We start from the raw sequence: 16,749 nt of genomic DNA, 5'->3' as shown, positions 1-16,749 counted from the left end.
GGCCCGGCCATTGGCGCCCGCCGGAATCTGCCGGGGCTGCAGAGGCCACCACAAAGGGCTTTGCTGCGCTCAGCTCCCCGGCACGGGACGGGCTGACGGGGGGTCCCGGCCCCCGCCCTCGCCGGGGGGCCGCGGGGAGGGCGCGCCCGCCCGCAGCCCCGGTGTCGCGGTGCCGGGGCACACCGAGGGCGCAGGGCGGTGGTCGTTACCCCCCCCGTCCCCTCACAGCATCACTCCGCACCCACCTGCGACCCCAACACACCTTTAATCCCCGCACGGGGGAGAGGACAGTAAAAGGGGAGGGGGCACGGAGGCCCCCATCCTGTGGGTGCCCCACGAAGGTTCTGGCGGCGGCGAGGATCCGGTGCCAGGGTGTGGAGGATCGGGGGGCTACGGTGGAGCGGGGGGGCTCAGGCAGTGCCCTGCTCCCGCTGCTCGGCCGGGGGGGCCGGGGTCCGTGGGCCACCGAGGAGGGGGACAGGCTGGGGGTCTCCACCAGAGCCACGTCCCGGCAGGCGAGGCAGGCACCCAGCTTCTCCCGGGAGGCTCCGGGCGCCAGGATGAACTCGTAGGAGAGCCCGGCCAGCACCGCGCCCAGCACCGGCCCCAGCCAGTACACCTGGAGGGGCACAGAGCGTTGGGGTGTCCCAGGGACGGGGGGGAGCAGGGGTGGGGGCTGCCCGGGGGTGGGGGGGGACAGGGGACCCCACCCCAGGGATGGGGACTGAGCAGAGGAACCCGCCCCCAGGGATGAGGGCAGCCGTGGGGAGGGGGTGTCACTTGTTTGGGGCAGGGGGACTGGGGAAGGGGGCCAATCCCGGGGATGGGGACGAGGTGGGGCTTGTCCCAAGGATGGCAATACGGGGGACACACCGGTCCTGCGATGGTGACACCCTGAGGACCCTGGGGGACACAGCTGGTGCTGACCTATGCCAGGGGGACCCAGCCAAGGGAAGGAAAGACCAGGAACCTTCGCTGTCCTGGGGTGGGGATGGGGCCGCAGCGGTCACACGCTGCAGACGGGGGACCCACCCTTACTTGGGGACTCCGGGGGAGCCCGAGGGTGCCCCCAACTCACCCAGTGATGATCCCAGACACCGGTGACGATGGCCGGCCCCAGCGAGCGCGCGGGGTTCATGCTGCCCCCCGAGAACGGCCCCTGTGGGAGACAGGGGGGTCAGGGGCTGGTGGCGTGGGGACCCCCGGGGCGGGTGGGACACAGCGGGGTCCTTACTGCAGCCAGGGCACCGGCGGCCACGGCGCTGCCCAGGGCCAGCCCGGCCTGTGGGGCCGTGTGCTCAGCGGCGGCGAAGGCGGCCAGTGCCAGCTGGAAGGTGGCGAAGGTCTCCCAGGCCAGCGCTGTCCCCGCTGTCCCCACCGCGCTCACCTGCGGGAGGGACACCTGTGCAGTGCCAGGTGACGGGGACAGGGACGGGGATGGGGGCACTCACCGTGGTGACGAGGCCGGTGTCGTCCGGCAGCGCTGCACGGGCAGCAGCAGAGGCCAGCGTGGCCCCCGTGCACTGGGCCAGGACCCCCGCGGCCCCGCGCAGGGCGCTCAGCTTGCGGGTGCACAGCAGGGCCAGCGTCAGCGCGGGGTTGGCCTGGGGCCCCCCGAGGGTGCAGACGAGCCCCCCGGCTACCAACCCCCCGGCCAGCGCCGGTGCCAGTGGCCCCGGGGCTGCCGAAGCCCCCAGGACCACCCCCACGAAGATGAGGGTCGCCGCCAGCTCCGCCAGCACCCACCGCCAGAAGCGGCCGCTGCGCAGCTCCTGGGGGGACAGCGGGGCCGGGGGTCACCCCACGGGCACTGCCAGCAGGGGGTGGCACAGAGAGGGGATGACATGGGGGCAGGGGGCCTTGGGGACGGGGTATCTCAGGGGTGGGGCGCCCAAGGATTGGGTGTCTCGGGGATGGGGTGCCCTGGCAACAGGATGCCCCAGTGATTGGGTACCAGGGTGATGGGGTACTTTCGTGAGGGCGCCCCCCAGCACCTGGGTACCACAGAGGGGGGGTCCCTTGATGATGGGGTACCCTGGTGATGGGGTGCCCTGGTAACAGGATACCCCGGTTTTTGGATACCCACGGGGATGGGGTACCTCAGAGTTGGGGTACCTTGGGGATGGGACCCCTCAGCACCTGGGCACCACATTGGGGGGGTACCAGGGCAATGGGGTGCCATGGCAACAGGATGCCCCAGTTTTTGGGTACCCACGGGGATGGGGTACCTCAGGGATGGGACCCCTCAGTCTCTGGGCACTGCGGTGACAGGATGTCCTGGCAATGGGGCTGCAGGGGGGTCACAGGGATGAAGGTGGGGACAGAGCCACAACAGGGCCAGGGGCCACGGTGAGGGGCACGCAGAGACCCCCTGTGCCAGGGCTACGGGCTGGGCACTGAAGTGACAGGCTTGGGGAGTCCCCATGAGTTAGGGGCTGCTCACCCACCCCCCCCGGCAGGGAGGGACTGGGGCTGTGGCTTTGGGGGGGCTGGGGGGTCGGGGCTGCTCGCAGGGTCTTACCTCCCTGATGGCCATGGTGCAGCTGTGGGAGAGGGGAGCGCAGAGCACACCCGGGGCGGGGGCACCTCCTGCCCCCTGGCACTGCCACCCCTGTCCCTGTCACCCCCCCCGCTTTCCTGTCACCCCCCAGCACTGCCACCCCCTTGGCACAGGGCAGCCCTGAGGTGCTGAGGGTGGGGCAGGACTTTGGGAGGGGGCTGCGGGGGTCCTTGGCTTGGAGCATCCCTGGGTGCCATGGCAACCCCCGGGACCCTTTGAGATGTTGCCAGGACAACCAGAGATGAAAGGCTGGGATGAAAGGCTGGGGGGGATGGGGGGGGGTCACACATCTGTGGTGAGAGTGGGGACAGGGCTGTCCCTGGAGGGGGTTGAACACCTGGGATGAGCACAGGGACCCTCAGGGAGGGGCTGAGGGGGTCACGGGGGACAGGGTGACACACCTGGGATGAGCATGGGGACAGGGTCCTGGGGGGACTGAGGGGGTCACAGGGGACAGGGTGACACACCTGAGATGAGCACGGGACACGGGGCTGTGCCCTGGTGGTGGTGGTGGGGGGGTGGCAATGTCACACACGTGGGACAAGAGTGGGGACAGGGTCCCTCGTGGGGCAACAGGAGGGGGTGACACACGTGGACTGAGATGGGGACAGGGCTGTCCCTGGCAGGGGGACCAGGATGGGTCACACACCTGGGACAAGAACTGGGGACAGGGCTGACCCCGGGGGGGTCACACAATTGACACAAACTGGGGGGCACAGGGCTGTCCCCGGCGGGGGGGACACCTGACACAAACTGGGGGACAGGGGTGTCCCAGGGAGTGTCATACACCTGCCACGACCTGAACTGGGGGACAGGGGTGACCCGGGGGGGGTCACACCCCTGCCACAATTCAGGGACAGGGCTGTCCCCGAGGGGGTGGGGGGGGGTTACCTGCCACAAAACCAGGGGGGACAGGGCTGTCCTGGGGGGGGGTCACACACCCGGGACGAGCTCGGGGCCGCCGGGGTTGAGCCCACCGTGCCGGTCCCCGTGGGGGCGGTGGGAGGGGTCCGGGGGTGGGGGGGCCAGCCCCGGTGCCCCCCCCGGGCCGTAGCTCTGCCGGCTCAGCACCGGCCCCGCACGTGGGGTGAGTCAGCGGGCGAAGCCCTGGCTCAGCACGGGGGGGCCCCGGCGCTGCTGAGCCCGGCAAAGCCAGAACAATCCGCGGCCACAAAGGGCTGGGACAGCGCCGGGACACGCGGGGGGACACCGGGGGGACAACCCTGGGGGGCTTGGGGGGGGGTTCTATCCGGGGGGGACACCGGGGGGACAACCCTGGGGGGCTTGGGGGGGGAGTTCTATCCGGGGGGGACACCGGGGGGACAGGCCTGGGGGGCTTGGGGGGGGGTTCCAGGGGAAATATGGCAGGAATATGTGGGGGAGACGCAGGGGGTTATAAGGGGGGGACAATGGGGAGAGGAGATGAGGGGGACACTCGAGGGGGACATGTGGGGAACACACTGGGGGGACACTGTGGTGGGACAGTCACGGGGGGGACACAGGGAGGGGACATTTGGGGGGATACTGAGTGGGACAAGGAGAGAAATGGAGGGGGTCCCCAAGACCCTGTGCCCCCCCTGTGCCATCCCTGTCCCCCCGGCTGAGCTCATGCGAGGGCTGGGACCCCCCATTCTGTCCTGACAGAATGTTCCTGGGATTCTGTGTCACCTCACTGACCCTCTGGGGACCACCAAGACCTACAGACCCCTCAGGTGCCCCCAAGACCCCCCCCTCCATCTTGTCTTGTAGACCCCCATAGGTGCCCTACGATCCCCCTAACCCTGCCCTACAGACCCTCCAGCTGCCCCATCCTGCCCCACAGGCCCCCCCAGCACTCCCAGGTCTGTTCTCCAGCTCAGGTGCCCCCACGATGCCCCACAGAGCCCCCCCAAGTGTCCTATGACCCCCCCCAACCCTGCCCATGGACTCCCTCAGGAGCTCCCTTCTCCCTTACAGACTCCTCCAGAGGTGCCCCCAGCACCCCCAGTCCTACCCTAGAGACTCCCCAAGATGCCACAACCTGTCCCAAAGACGCCCCTCAGGGTCCCCCAGTCCTGCCCTACAGACACTCAGCTGTGTGGGCACCCAGGATGCCCCAGAGCCCCCTCAGGTGCCCTCAGAATCCTCCCATCCTACTCTACAGAACCCCCAGCACCCCTGAGTCCTGCCCTGCAGACCCCAGAGCCCGCTAGAAACGCCAGTCTCGCCCCACAGACCCTCAAGACGCCCCCTAGACCCCTCAGGTGCCCCCCAGACCCCTCAGGTGCCCCCCAAATTCTCCCTTTCCCGACTCCAAGATGGCGGCCCCCACCGCTCCCTCAGAACGGGGCGGGGCCTGCCACAGTCACGTGACGGAGGAAAGACTCCAATATGGCGGCGGGCGGGGTGTGGTGTCGAACCACGTGACCAACGCTTCCAAAATGGCCGCGCCCACGATGAGGGCGGGGAGGCGGGGCCGAGGGGGTAATGGCGGCGGTGGGCGGGGCTTCACTTAAAGGGGCCGCGCCGTACCGGGGTGGGGAGTCCGTGACATCCCCCCGGTGCGGAGGGGGGCCCGGGGGGTGCAGCCCCCCCGGGGGTTCGTGAGAGTGACCCCTCCTCCCGGCTGACGCCGCTGCGGCAGAGGATGGGTGCGGGATCCCCCCCCCGCCGCGTCCCCCCGGTGTCCCGGGCGGTCTGGGGGGGTCTCACTGGGGGACGCCTCATTTGGGAGGGGGGGGGTGAGACCCCCGGGGGGTTCTTGGCTGTCGTGGGGCTGACGGGGGTCACTGGGGGGGGGGTGACAGGCGGTACCTGGGGTGACACCGGGGGGCGACACCGGGGGAGAACGGGCAGCACCGGGGGGAGGACGGGCGGCACCGGGGGGGGGTGACACCGGGAGATGACACCGAGGGGTGACACCGGGGGAGGACGGGAGGCACCGGGGTGAGGACGAGGAAAAACCGGGGGAAGGACGGGGCAGCACCGGGGGGTGACGGGGAACACCGGAGGAGAACGGGCAGCACCGGGGCGGGGATCGGCGCTAGGACCCGGCGTGGCGGGGCCCGCCCGGATTCCAGGCTGGCTCCCGGTGTGACGTCACGCCCGGTCCCGGCCCCTCGCGCTCGGGAAAATGCTGCTCTCGGTGCCGCCGCGCTCGGGGCTCCCCGCCTTCGCCTACAACAAGGGCGGCAAGAAGGTACCGGCCCCGGGGGGGGAACGGCGGCCGGGGGGGCTCGGGGGGCCCGGCCCGGCGGGGGGGGGGGGAACGAGCGGGGGCGGGTCCGGGGCCGTCCCGGCGGGACAGGCCCGGGGTGGGGGGCGGGGAATGGGGTTCTGGGAAGGGGGGGGGACACCCCTGGGAGCCAACCCCCCCCCCCCCCACCGGGAACGGAGCGGGGACGCCCCGGTCGGCGGCGGCGACCGGAGCTCCGCTTATCGCCCCGCTCCGGTTCTACCGGCGGGGGGGGGGGGGGGGTCGTGTGTGTTCGCCCCTCCCACCCCGTTCGTGCCTCAGTTTCCCCACCCCCCCCCCCCCCCGGTCAGTAGTGCTGGGGGAGGCGGGGGGGACCCCCATGGCCACTTCCCTCCCCCCCCTCCACCGGGGGGACACCCCGGGCTCGGCAGGGGCGGGATTTGGGGGGGGATCGCGGAGCTGGGGGGGGGGACAGGCGACAGGGACACCCCCCCCTGTGGGGGTGAGGGGACCCCGGGACAGGGGGTGACAGGGGCTCTGGATGGGGGGGGGGTGAGGGGTGCGGGGGTCCCCCAGATGTAGGGACCCCCAGAGTGGGGTGATGGGAAGCCCGGTGGAGAGGGGGATGGGGAGCCTCGGGGGAGAGGGTCGGGGGGGTCCCCGGGGGGGGAGGGAGGAGGGTGGGGACCCCCGGGAGGGGAGGGTGGGGAGCAGGGGGGGTTGGGGGGATGATGGGGTCCAGGGGGGGAGATAATGGGGTTGGGGGGGAGATAATGGGGTCGGGGGGAGATAATGGGGTCCAGGGGGGAAATAATGGGGTTGGGGGGAGATAATGGGGTCCAGGGGGAAATAATGGGGTCCAGGGGGGAAATTATGGGGTCCAGGGGGGAGATAATGGGGTCGGGGGGAGATAATGGAGTCCAAGGGGGGATAATGGGGTCCAAGGGGGGATAATGGGGTCCAGGGGGGAAATAATGGGGTCGGGGGGAGATAATGGGGTCCAGGGGGGAAATTATGGGGTCCAGGGGGCAGATAATGGGGTCCAGCGGGAAATTATGGGGTCCAGGGGGGAGATAATGGGGTTGGGGGGAGATAATGGGGTCCAGGGGGGGATAATGGGGTCCGGGGAAGATAATGGGGTCCAGGGGGAAATAATGGGGTCCAGGGGGGAAATTATGGGGTCGGGGGGAGATAATGGGGTGCAGGGGGGGATAATGGGGTCCAGAGGGAAATTATGGGGTCCAGGGGGGAGATAATGGGGTCCAGGGTTCCCGGGGGCGGTGACGGCGTTCCCGGGGGGGGTGAGGGGGTCTGGGGGGGGCCGGGGGGGTGCGGGGGTGGTTCATGGCTGCACGTTGACATCAGCCTGGAGGTTTCCAGCTGCCGCTGGGGCTCGGGGGTCCCCGGGAGTGGCGGGGGGGTTCCCCGGGGGGGCTTCCCGCAGCCCCCCAGGATGGGCTGAACCCCACTTGGGGGGGGCTCTGCCTGTCTCCTTGGGGAGGGGAGGATTTTGGGGGGCTGCAGCAGAGGCGTGGTGGGTGCTGACCCCCTGCCCACCCCCCCCAGCAGCCCTATGTGCCCCCGGCACAGCCCCTGGGCCCCCCCAGCCCCAGCCCGGCCGGGGGGGCCCCGGACCAGCTCAGCAAGACCAACCTCTACATCCGGGGGCTGCACCCCGGCACCACAGACCAGGACCTGGTCAAGCTCTGCCAGCCGTGAGTGGGGCTGGGGTCCCGCTGGCTTCTGACACCCCCCCCCCCTCACCCCAGAGCCCCTCGGGGGGGGCTGGGGGGTCCCACTGGGTTCTGACACCCCCTTTTTCCTCCCCCCTCCCAGCTATGGGAAGATCGTCTCCACCAAAGCCATCCTGGATAAAACAACCAACAAGTGCAAAGGTTGGGGGGCAGCAGGGCTGGAGGGGGGGGGTGTCCGGGGGGGCTCTGGTGGGGGGGGGGGTCTCCCTGAGCTCTCCCCCCCTCCCCAGGCTATGGCTTCGTGGACTTTGACAGCCCCACAGCCGCCCAAAAAGCCGTGACGGCCCTGAAGGCCAGCGGGGTGCAGGCACAGATGGCCAAGGTATGGACGCCCCCCCCTACCCCCACCGACCCCCAGAGCCCCCCCGGGACCCCCCCCAGGAGCCCAGGCAGCCCCCTGACCCCTCCCCACAGCAACAGGAGCAGGACCCCACCAACCTGTACATCTCGAACCTGCCGCTGGGCGTGGACGAGCAGGAGCTGGAGGCGCTGCTGAAGCCCTTCGGGCAGGTGGTCTCCACCCGCATCCTGCGGGACCCCCACGGGGCCAGCCGGGGGGTGGGCTTCGCACGGTACGGGGGGCCCGGGAGGATTGCTACTGCTGGGAGGGGGGCTGCACAGACCTGGGGGGGCTGCAGGGGGTGGGGGTAGATGGGGCTGGAGGGGCTGAGAACGATGGGGAGAGTTGGGGGGGATGCCAGATGTGGGGGGCGTGCCAGATCTGGGGGGGGCTGCAGGGGACGGGGGGGTAGATGGGGCTGGGGGAGCTCGGGAGGATGAGGAGGGCTGGCAGGATTTGGGGGGCATGCCAGATCTGGGGGGCTGCAGGGGATGGGGGGGTTAGATGGGGCTGGGGGAGCTCAGGAGGATGAGGAGGGCTGGCAGGATTTGGGGGGCTGCAGGGGATGGGGGTGCTCAGGATGATGGGGAGGGCTGGGGGCGACAGGGACTTGTGGGGGGCTGCAGAGATGGGGGGGGTACATGGGGCTGGGGGGGCTCAGGAGAATGGGGAAGGCTGGTGGGGAGAGGGACTTGGGGGGACTGCACAGGTTTGGGGGGCGTGGCAGATCTGGGGGGGCTGCAGGGGATGGGGGGGTTAGATGGGGCTGGGGGAACTCGGGAGGATGAGGAGGGCTGGCAGGATTTGGGGGGCCGCACAGATTTGGGGGGCTGCAGGGGATGGGGGGGTCCATGGGGCTGGGGGTGCACAGGAGGTTGGAGAGGGTTGTGGGCACAGGGACTTAGGGGGGGCTGCAGAGATTTGGGGGTTGGGGGGGGGACAGGGATTTCGGGGGGGCTGCACAGGTTTGGGGGGGGGTCTGCACAGATTTGGGGTAGATGGGGCTGGGGGAGTTCAGGAGGATGGGGAGGGTTGGGGGGGGACAGGGACTTGTGGGGGGCTGCACAGATCTGGGGGGGCTGCAGAGATGGGGGGACACATGGGGCTGGGGGGCTCAGGAGAATGGGGAGGGCTGGGGGGGACGGGGACTTGGGGGGGCTTCTGGAGCTGGGGGGGCTGCAGGGGATGGGGGGTTCAGGAGATCGAGGGGGGCTGCAGGGGATGGGGGGGTAAATGGGGCTGGGGGGGCTCAGGAGAATGGGGAAGGCTGGTGGGGACGGGGACTTGGGGGGGCTGCACAGAACTGGGGGGGGCACATGGGGCTGGGGGGGCTCAGGAGATTGAGGAGTTCCGTGGGGGGCATTGAAATTAAGGGGGGGGGGGTACACAGGTTTGGGGGGGGGCTCGGGAGGATGGGGAGTGCTGGAGGGGGTGTGGACTTGGGGGGGAGCTTTGGTGGGGGGCACATAAGGATGGGGAAACCTGCAGGGATGAAGGGCGTTGGGGGGGGCACATGAATCTGGGGGGGGGGGGGCACACAAATCTTGGGGGGCCCCCCACCTGTGGCCCCCCAGCCCAGCCCCGCTCCCCCCAGGATGGAATCCACGGAGAAATGCGAGGCCGTCATCACCCACTTCAACGGGAAATTCATCAAGACCCCCCCGGGGGTGCCAGGTGGGTTGGGGGGGGAGGGTCCCGGGAGGGGATTTTGGGGGTGCTGGGGCTGCCTGGCAGCACTGACACCCCCCCCCACAGCCCCCCCAGACCCCCTGCTCTGCAAGTTTGCTGATGGGGGGCAGAAGAAGCGGCAGAGCCAGGGCAAGTTCGTGTCCAACGGCAGAGCCTGGGCCCGGGACGGCGACACGGTGAGGGGGGGGCAGGTGGGGGGCTGTAAAGTTGATTTTATAATTTAGTGTCACTTTTATTCAAAAATGATGCGTTTGGACCGAATTTACGAAGAAATATTTTGTGAGTTTTAAGGATTAGAAATTTTAAATGTTCTATGTAATAGATATATTAATTTTTAGTTTAGTAAAGAAATTAGTATAATATATTTATATTATTTAATATATAATATAATATAATATAATATAATATAATATAATATAATATAATAATTATAATATAATATCATATCATATCATATCATATCATAATCATATGAGATTTATATTAATATATTGTATTAATATATTATATAATATATTATATATAATACTAATATAAATTAATAATTTAATAACATAAATAAACAAAAATATAAAATTATTATAAATAAAAGTACAGAAGTTCCTATATATATAAATAATATGTATAAATATACTATATATTATATATAGTGGCTTTGTCAGCTCTGTCATATTTTTGTTTATTTATGTATAATACTATAGATATGTATAAATATATAATATATAATATAATATATCTAATATATATTATTATATGCTTATATGTTATATATTAATATATTTTTATTTTATATATTAATATAAAATATTAACAATACTTAATATTATTTTATAGATGTTATTTATTTTCATTTGTATTTACATTTATTTTTTAGTTTATTTACCTACTTATATCTACATATACTTTATTTAAATATATTAATATCAAACATTAATATTAATACTTAATATTATTATTATTTCATATATTTTCATTTATATTTGCATTTATTTTATATCTCTATTTATTTACTTATATATAAGTATATTTTATTTATTTTAATATATCAATATCAGGCATTAATACTTGATACAATTATTTTATATATTTTACATTATTTACTTTAATTTATATTTACCTTTATTTTATATTTCTATTTATTTATTTATATATACATATATTTTATTTTTTTAATATGTCAATATCAGATACTAGTATTTGATACAAATATTTAATATTTTTTAATTAATTTACCTCAATTTTTATTTACATTTATTTTATATTTCTCTTTTTTACTTATATATACATATACTTTATTTATTTTAATATATCAATATCAGGCATTAATACTTGATACAATTATTCTATATATTTTAATTAATTTTTTTAAATCGATATTTACATTTATTTTATATTTCTATTTTTACTTATATATACATATACTTTGTTTTAATATATCAATATCAGGCATTAATACTTGATACAATTATTTTATATACTTTAATTAATTTATTTTAATTGATATTTACATTTATATTTCTATTTTTTACTTATATATACATATACTTTTTTTATTTATATATAAGTATACTTATATACTTTATTTTTATTTTTTACTTATATGTACATATACTTTATTTATTTTAATATGTCAATATTAGGCATTAATACTTGATACAATTATTTTATATACTTTATTTATTTTAACTGATATTTACATTTATATTTCTATTTTTTACTTATATATACATATACTTTATTTATTTCAATATATCAATATCAGGCATTAATACTTGATACAATTATTTTATAGATTTTATTTATTTTAACTGATATTTACACTTATTTTTTATTTTATCTGTGTTTATTTACGTGCATTTCCCCTCCCCGCAGGGCACCGTGACCTTGGCCTACGACCCCCGCCGCGGCGCTGCAGAACGGGTGGGTGGCCCAGGGCCCCCCCGGGCCCGGCGGGGCGGGGGCTGCCGGCCGCGGCCCCCCCCAGCCCTGACCCCCCGCCCCGCAGGTTCTACCCCGCGCCCTACGGGCTGGCCCCCGGCCGGATGCTGCCCCCCCGCCGCCCTGGCCCCCTACCTGCCCTCCCCGGTCTCCTCCTACCAGGTACGGGGGAGTTTGGGGGGGTCCTGGGGGGGCGCGGGGTGTTGGGGTGGGGTCCTCACCTGGGAAAGGGCTGAGGTGTTTGGGGTGCTCCCACCCGGTGTCACCCACAGGTCCACGGCCCCACCTGGATGCACCAGTCCTACCTCGTGCAGCCCACGGTGAGCCACGCCCGGCGCCACGCCCGGCGCCACGCCCTGAGGGAGGGAGGGGTGGTGGGAACCCTGCTTGGATCTGCCCCGCCCTGAAGGGGGAGGGAATGCCAGAGCCCCGCCCCTGCCCCACCCACATCTGCCCCACCCACACCTGCCCCACCCTGATGGGGGAGGGATGCTGGAGCCCCGCCCCTGCCTCACCCACACCTGCCCCACCCTGATGGGGGAGGGATGCTGGAGCCCCACCCCTGCCCCACCCACACATGCCCCACCCTGATGGGGGAAGGGATGCTGGAGCCCCACCCCTGCCCCACCCACCTTTGTTCCACCCCCTGCAGTCAAGCTCCTCCCACTTTGCCATAAAGCCACACCCACATGTCACAGGCCCCGCCCATTTTGGCCTCACTTTTGGGGGTCCCTGGGCCCTGTCCGGTGTCCCCTCCCCATGGCTGCAAAGTCCCCGTGTCCCCAGTGTCCCCTGTGTCCCCCCATGCCCCAGTGTCCCCCAGTGTCCCCGTGTCTCTCTATGTTCCCAGTGTCCCCCAGCATCCCCAGTGTCCCCCATGTCCCTGCGTCCCCCAGTGTCCCCATGTCCCCCATGTCCCTGTGTCCCCCTAGGTCCTGTCCCCATGGCCCCGGTCCCTGTGTCCCCCCCGTGTCCCCCCTGTGTCCCCATGGCCCCAGACCCTTGTCCCCAGTGTCCCCTGTGTCCCCATGGCCTCAGTCTCCGTGTCCCCCATGTCCCCATGCCCCAGTGTCCCCCATGCCCCTGTGTCCCCCAGTGTCCCCCATGTCCCCAGTGTCCCCCCATGTCCCCGTGTCCCCCCATGTCCCCGTGTCCCCCATGTCCCAGTGTCCCCCCATGCCCCTGTGTCCCCCCATGTCCCCGTGTCCCCCATGTCCCAGTGTCCCCCCATGGCCCTGTGTCCCCCAGTGTCCCCATGTCCCCCATGTCCCTGTGTCCCCCTAGGTCCTGTCCCCATGGCCCCGGTCCCTGTGTCCCCCCTGTGTCCCCATGGCCCCAGACCCTTGTCCCCAGTGTCCCCTGTGTCCCCATGTCTCAGTGTCCACTAAGTCCCCAATGTCCCTGTGTCCCTCTCATGTCCCCCCATGGCCCCGGTCCCCGTGTCCTGAGTGTCCCCAGTGTCCCCCATGTGCCCCGAGTCCCCCTGTGTCCCCATGCCCCAGTGTCCCCAATGTCCCCATGCCCCAGTGTCCCCCATGTCCCCATGTCCCCAGTGTCTCTGTGTCCCTCCCCTGTCCCTCCTGTGTCCCCCATGTCCCCGTGTCCCCCCATGTCCCCGTGTCCCCCCATGTCCCTGTGTCCCCCATGTCCCCCATGTCCCCATGTCCCCAGTGTCTCTGTGTCCCTCCCCTGTCCCTCCTGTGTCCCCCATGTCCCCGTGTCCCCCCATGTCCCTGTGTCCCCCATGTCCCCCATGTCCCTGTGTCCCCAGTGTCTCTGTGTCGCTCCCCTGTCCCTCCTGTGTCCCCCCATGTCCCAGTTTCCCCCCCAAGTCCCCATGTCCCAGTGTCCTCCCCATGTCCCCAGTGTCCCCCCATGTCCCAGTGTCCCCCCCCATGTCCCCGTGTCCCCCAGTGTCCCCAGTGTCCCCCATGTCCCCGTGTCCCCGTGTCCCCCCCGTGTCCCCGCGCTGACGCTGCCGTGCAGGGCGCGGTGCTGGCCCCCGCCGTGGACCACGCTGTCCCCCTCCAGCCCTCTGTGGTGGCCCCCCTGGCCCAGCAGCTCGGCCACCTCTCTCTGGGCAGCACTGGCACGGTAAGACCCCCCCGAGACCCCCCCCCAAAAACCCCCGGGACCCCTTCCCGTCCCCCCCTGACCCCCCGCCCCCGCCTCTGTCCCCAGTACGTCCCCGCTGCCGCCGCCGTCCCCGGAGCCTTCATCCCGCCGTACCCGCCGGTGCCGCCCCGCCCTCCCGCTGGAGGTGAGTGAGGGGGGGGTCCGGGAGGGGGTTTGGGCTGGGGGGGGGTGCACGATTTTGGGGGTGCAGGATTTTAGGGGGTGCATTAACCCCTCCCCGCAGGACGGCGGAGCCGCCCCGACCCACGGCCCCATCGAGTCACCGTCCGAGCCCGGCGCCTTCCCCTACCCCTACCCCAAGTAGCGGCGGGGGGGGGCCCGGCCCGAGGGACCCCCCCCCTCCCCAAATCCTCCGGGAGGGGCTGCGCCGGGACCCCCGCCCGGCCCGAGGGACCCCGAACCCACCGGGAGGGGCCGCGCCGGGACCCCCGCCCGGTGCCCACCCCCCCACCGCAGCCGAGCCCCGGCCGGGGGTCCCTGAGCCCGGGTGGGGGTGGGGGGGGTCCCGGCGCTAGGTGGGGATGGGGTCCCGCTGCCCCCCCCCCCCACCTTCCACCCCCACCTCCCCCCCCTCGGAGGGCTTTTCTTCCTCCCGCGTTTTCTAAAAAACTAAAAAAAGGGAAAAAAAAAAAAAAAAAAGTCCATACACGCGATAAAAAAAAAAAAAAAGGAAAAAAAGAAAAAAAAGAAAAAAGGAAAAAAAAAAAAAGAAAAAAGGGGAAGAGAAAAAAAAAAAAAAGGAAAAAAAAAAAAGGCAAAAGCCGCCGCTGCCGTGCGCTGCCCCGGGGGGGTCCGGGGGTCCCGGCCGCCCCCCCCTCGTGCTTCCAGGGCCCGCGGCCCCCGCCGGCCCCGGTGCCCCCCGTGCCTTCTGCTGCCCGGTGCCCCCGGCTCGGGGTCCGGGGTGCTGGGGGGGGGGCCATGGAGAACCCCCCCCCACCCCCCAATCTCCGGGCACCAGCCCCCCCGCAGGGCCGGGGGTGCTTCCCTCCCCACCCCCCCCCCCCCCAGCCATTCCTGCCCCGGGGGGGTCGGTCAAGTGCAATAACCCCCCCAACTCCCCCCCAAAATCCCCTCCCCAAGCTTCGACGGGCACCCCGAGGGTCAACCAGGCACTTTAGAGCCCCCGTGCCCCCCCCGGGGGGACCCCGGCCCCCCCCCCATCCCCGCTGTCCCCCCCCCCCCCCCCCCCCCGCCCAGCGACAATCAGGGGGTCCCATGGGGGCGGCTCTTGCAACCAAAGATTGGGGGGGGGGTCGCGGGGGGGGGGGGAGGAAGCTGAGCAGCCTCGGCCCCCCCCTCCAAAAAAGCTTCGCACCCCCTCACCGGGGGTCTGTCCGTCCGTCCCTCCCCGCTATTGGGGGGGGGGCATCCCCCCCAAAACCCCCCCCCCAGCCCCTTAACTGCTTCCAGCTCTGGGCCCAGCCGTGCCCCCCCCCCCCCCCCCAGCTCTGCCCAGGGGCCTCCCGGTTCTTCCAGCCCCCCCCCCAAAATGCAGGGGGGGTCCCCAGAGGGGTCCCCGGGGCAGTGGGACCCCCCCCCCCACCACACATCTACCTCACCCCACAGCTCGGGGGGCGCCTAGCCCTGGTCTGGGGGTGTCGGGGGGGGGGGGCTTCAGTCTTTTGCCCCCCCCCCCCTCTCCCCCGGGGTGACGCCCCCTCCCCCCGGTTTCCAGCCATCACCCACCTCCCCCCCGTTGCTGCTACGGCCCGGCCCCCCCCCCCGGGCACGGCCCCTTTGGTCGGGGGGCTGTGACCCCCCCAAGGAAGGAACCAAAGAGGGAGACCCCCCCCCCCCCCACACCCTGGACCCCCCCCCCCGGGGCTGGGGGGGGCGCTGGGACCCCCGTGCTGAGCCCCTGCCCCGCTGCTGGTTTGGAGGGGGGGCTGAGATTTGGGGTCCCATCGGTCCTGGGGTGCGATGTGGGGGGGGGGGGGGAAGCTCGAGCTGCCAAGCCGAGACCACCCCCCCCCCCCCTCGCCCCCTCGGCCCCCCCCCAGGCCCCCCCTTTAATTTATACGTAGCGCATTTTGTACAGGTTTTTAAGTTGCTTTTTTTTAAAAAAAAAAAAAAAAAAACTCGAGAGGTTTCTAGTTTTGTATTTTCTTCCTCCTGCTTCCGCGCTCGCCCCCCCCTCCCCCGCGACCCCCACCCACCCAAAAACACCCCCGCGACCCCCCCCCCCCGCCCCCGACACCCCCCCCCCCTTCGAGGTTGTTTTTTTGGTTGTTTTTTTTTTTTTTTTTCTAAATAAAAAAATGGCAAGAAAAGGACAAAAAGCGTTTGTGTGGTGAGAAAAGGGTGGGGGAAGGGAATCCCACAACGCCCCCCCAAACTCAGGGGTCACAAACCCCCCCTCCACAGCGCCCCCCCCCCCAAAAAAAACAAGGCTCAGACCATGGTTTGTTTATCAAACGTGAATTTTTTTATTCTCGAACGCAACACGCGGGTGGGGGGGGGGGGGGTCCTACAACTCTTTTGGGGAGGGGGTCGGGGTGGGGGGACATCAACAGGCAACAGCGAGGAGGGCGGGTGGGGCGGGGGGGGGGGCCGCCCCCCTCCTCTAAACCTTATCAAAAACGAGATTGGTCCTAAAAATATAGAAAGAAATAAATTTAAATTCACAAAAAACCTGTACAATTATCAAAAAGTCACTAAAACAACACGGCTGGTTATAGAAAAGGCGGCGGTGGGGTGGGGGGGGGGGACCGGGGGGGGGGGGGAACACGGTGCTCCCCCAAATGAGGGGGGGGCACAATGATCCCGACCACACCGTAAATGGGGGGGGGGGGACAAAGAGAGACCCCCCCCCAGCCCCTCCCCAGCCCCCCCGAGGGGGTGGGGGCCAGCCGGGGGGAGCTTTTGGGGGTGGGGGGGTGTCAAACTGGGGTGGGGGGAGGGAGAGGGAAAGGTGGGGGGGGGGGGAGCAACTTTTAACTGAACGAACACGAGAACAATACGGAGACTCCCGAAAAAGTTTCCCACGACTGAAAAAAAAAAAAAAAAACCAAAAAAATAAAACCAAAAAAAAAAAAAAAAAGTAACAACCCAGAAAGCAAAAAAAAAAAAAAAAAAACCTGACAGATCCGAAAACGTGACTTAAAACCACAAAAAAAGTCCGTTTACAGCGCAGTTATTTAGATAAAATATAAATATT

General features: G+C 63.5%; 3 protein-coding genes across 4 annotated transcripts; 2 read left to right on the top strand and 1 right to left on the bottom strand.

Annotated features, from left to right (window-relative positions):
• Nucleotides 1-246: 246 nt before the first annotated feature.
• Nucleotides 247-2,624, bottom strand: LOC128822891 (aquaporin-4-like). The gene is given in 6 exon segments (XM_054004764.1): nucleotides 247-451; nucleotides 454-619; nucleotides 1,079-1,159; nucleotides 1,235-1,387; nucleotides 1,452-1,772; nucleotides 2,522-2,624. Coding segments are annotated over 6 exon segments (777 nt in total). The 5' UTR covers nucleotides 2,537-2,624; the 3' UTR covers nucleotides 247-410.
• Nucleotides 2,625-5,515: 2,891 nt separating this feature from the next.
• Nucleotides 5,516-13,983, top strand: RBMS2 (RNA binding motif single stranded interacting protein 2). Of its 2 annotated transcripts, none has more exons than XM_054004749.1 (13): nucleotides 5,516-5,738; nucleotides 7,302-7,450; nucleotides 7,572-7,630; nucleotides 7,720-7,811; nucleotides 7,904-8,061; nucleotides 9,424-9,503; nucleotides 9,585-9,709; nucleotides 11,391-11,438; nucleotides 11,524-11,618; nucleotides 11,729-11,776; nucleotides 13,443-13,550; nucleotides 13,638-13,716; nucleotides 13,816-13,983. In XM_054004749.1, the coding sequence occupies exons 1-13, from the start codon at nucleotides 5,673-5,675 to the stop codon at nucleotides 13,894-13,896; spliced, it is 1,188 nt and encodes a 395-aa protein (XP_053860724.1). In that variant the 5' UTR covers nucleotides 5,516-5,672; the 3' UTR covers nucleotides 13,897-13,983. The 2 variants fall into 2 exon arrangements, with proteins under 2 accessions (XP_053860724.1, XP_053860725.1); XM_054004750.1 differs by having other exon boundaries at nucleotides 5,518-5,738; nucleotides 9,585-9,694.
• Nucleotides 13,984-14,288: 305 nt separating this feature from the next.
• LOC128822893 (uncharacterized) lies at nucleotides 14,289-15,778 on the top strand (the record flags this gene model as incomplete). Its single annotated transcript, XM_054004768.1, has 1 exon — nucleotides 14,289-15,778. A coding segment is annotated over one exon (1,059 nt), but the record flags the coding sequence as incomplete, so codon positions are not given.
• Between the last annotated feature and the right edge of the window lie 971 nt (nucleotides 15,779-16,749).

This window comes from Vidua macroura, unplaced genomic scaffold (genome assembly GCF_024509145.1).
Source record: "Vidua macroura isolate BioBank_ID:100142 unplaced genomic scaffold, ASM2450914v1 whyUn_scaffold_107, whole genome shotgun sequence".
In the NCBI taxonomy this organism is placed as follows: Eukaryota; Metazoa; Chordata; class Aves; order Passeriformes; family Viduidae; genus Vidua; species Vidua macroura.
The sequence above is the reverse complement of the archived record's forward strand: the minus strand, read 5'-3'. Positions and strand labels throughout refer to the sequence as shown.

Excerpts from the sequence above, each read along its gene's own strand:
- RBMS2 (XM_054004749.1), top strand. The coding sequence starts at position 5,673 with ATGCTGCTCTCGGTGCCGCCGCGCTCGGGGCTCCCCGCCTTCGCCTAC. Across the intron at positions 8,062-9,423 it reads CGGGGGGTGGGCTTCGCACG|GATGGAATCCACGGAGAAAT; the intron begins GTACGGGGGGCC and ends CGCTCCCCCCAG. Across the intron at positions 13,551-13,637 it reads CTCTGGGCAGCACTGGCACG|TACGTCCCCGCTGCCGCCGC; the intron begins GTAAGACCCCCC and ends CTCTGTCCCCAG.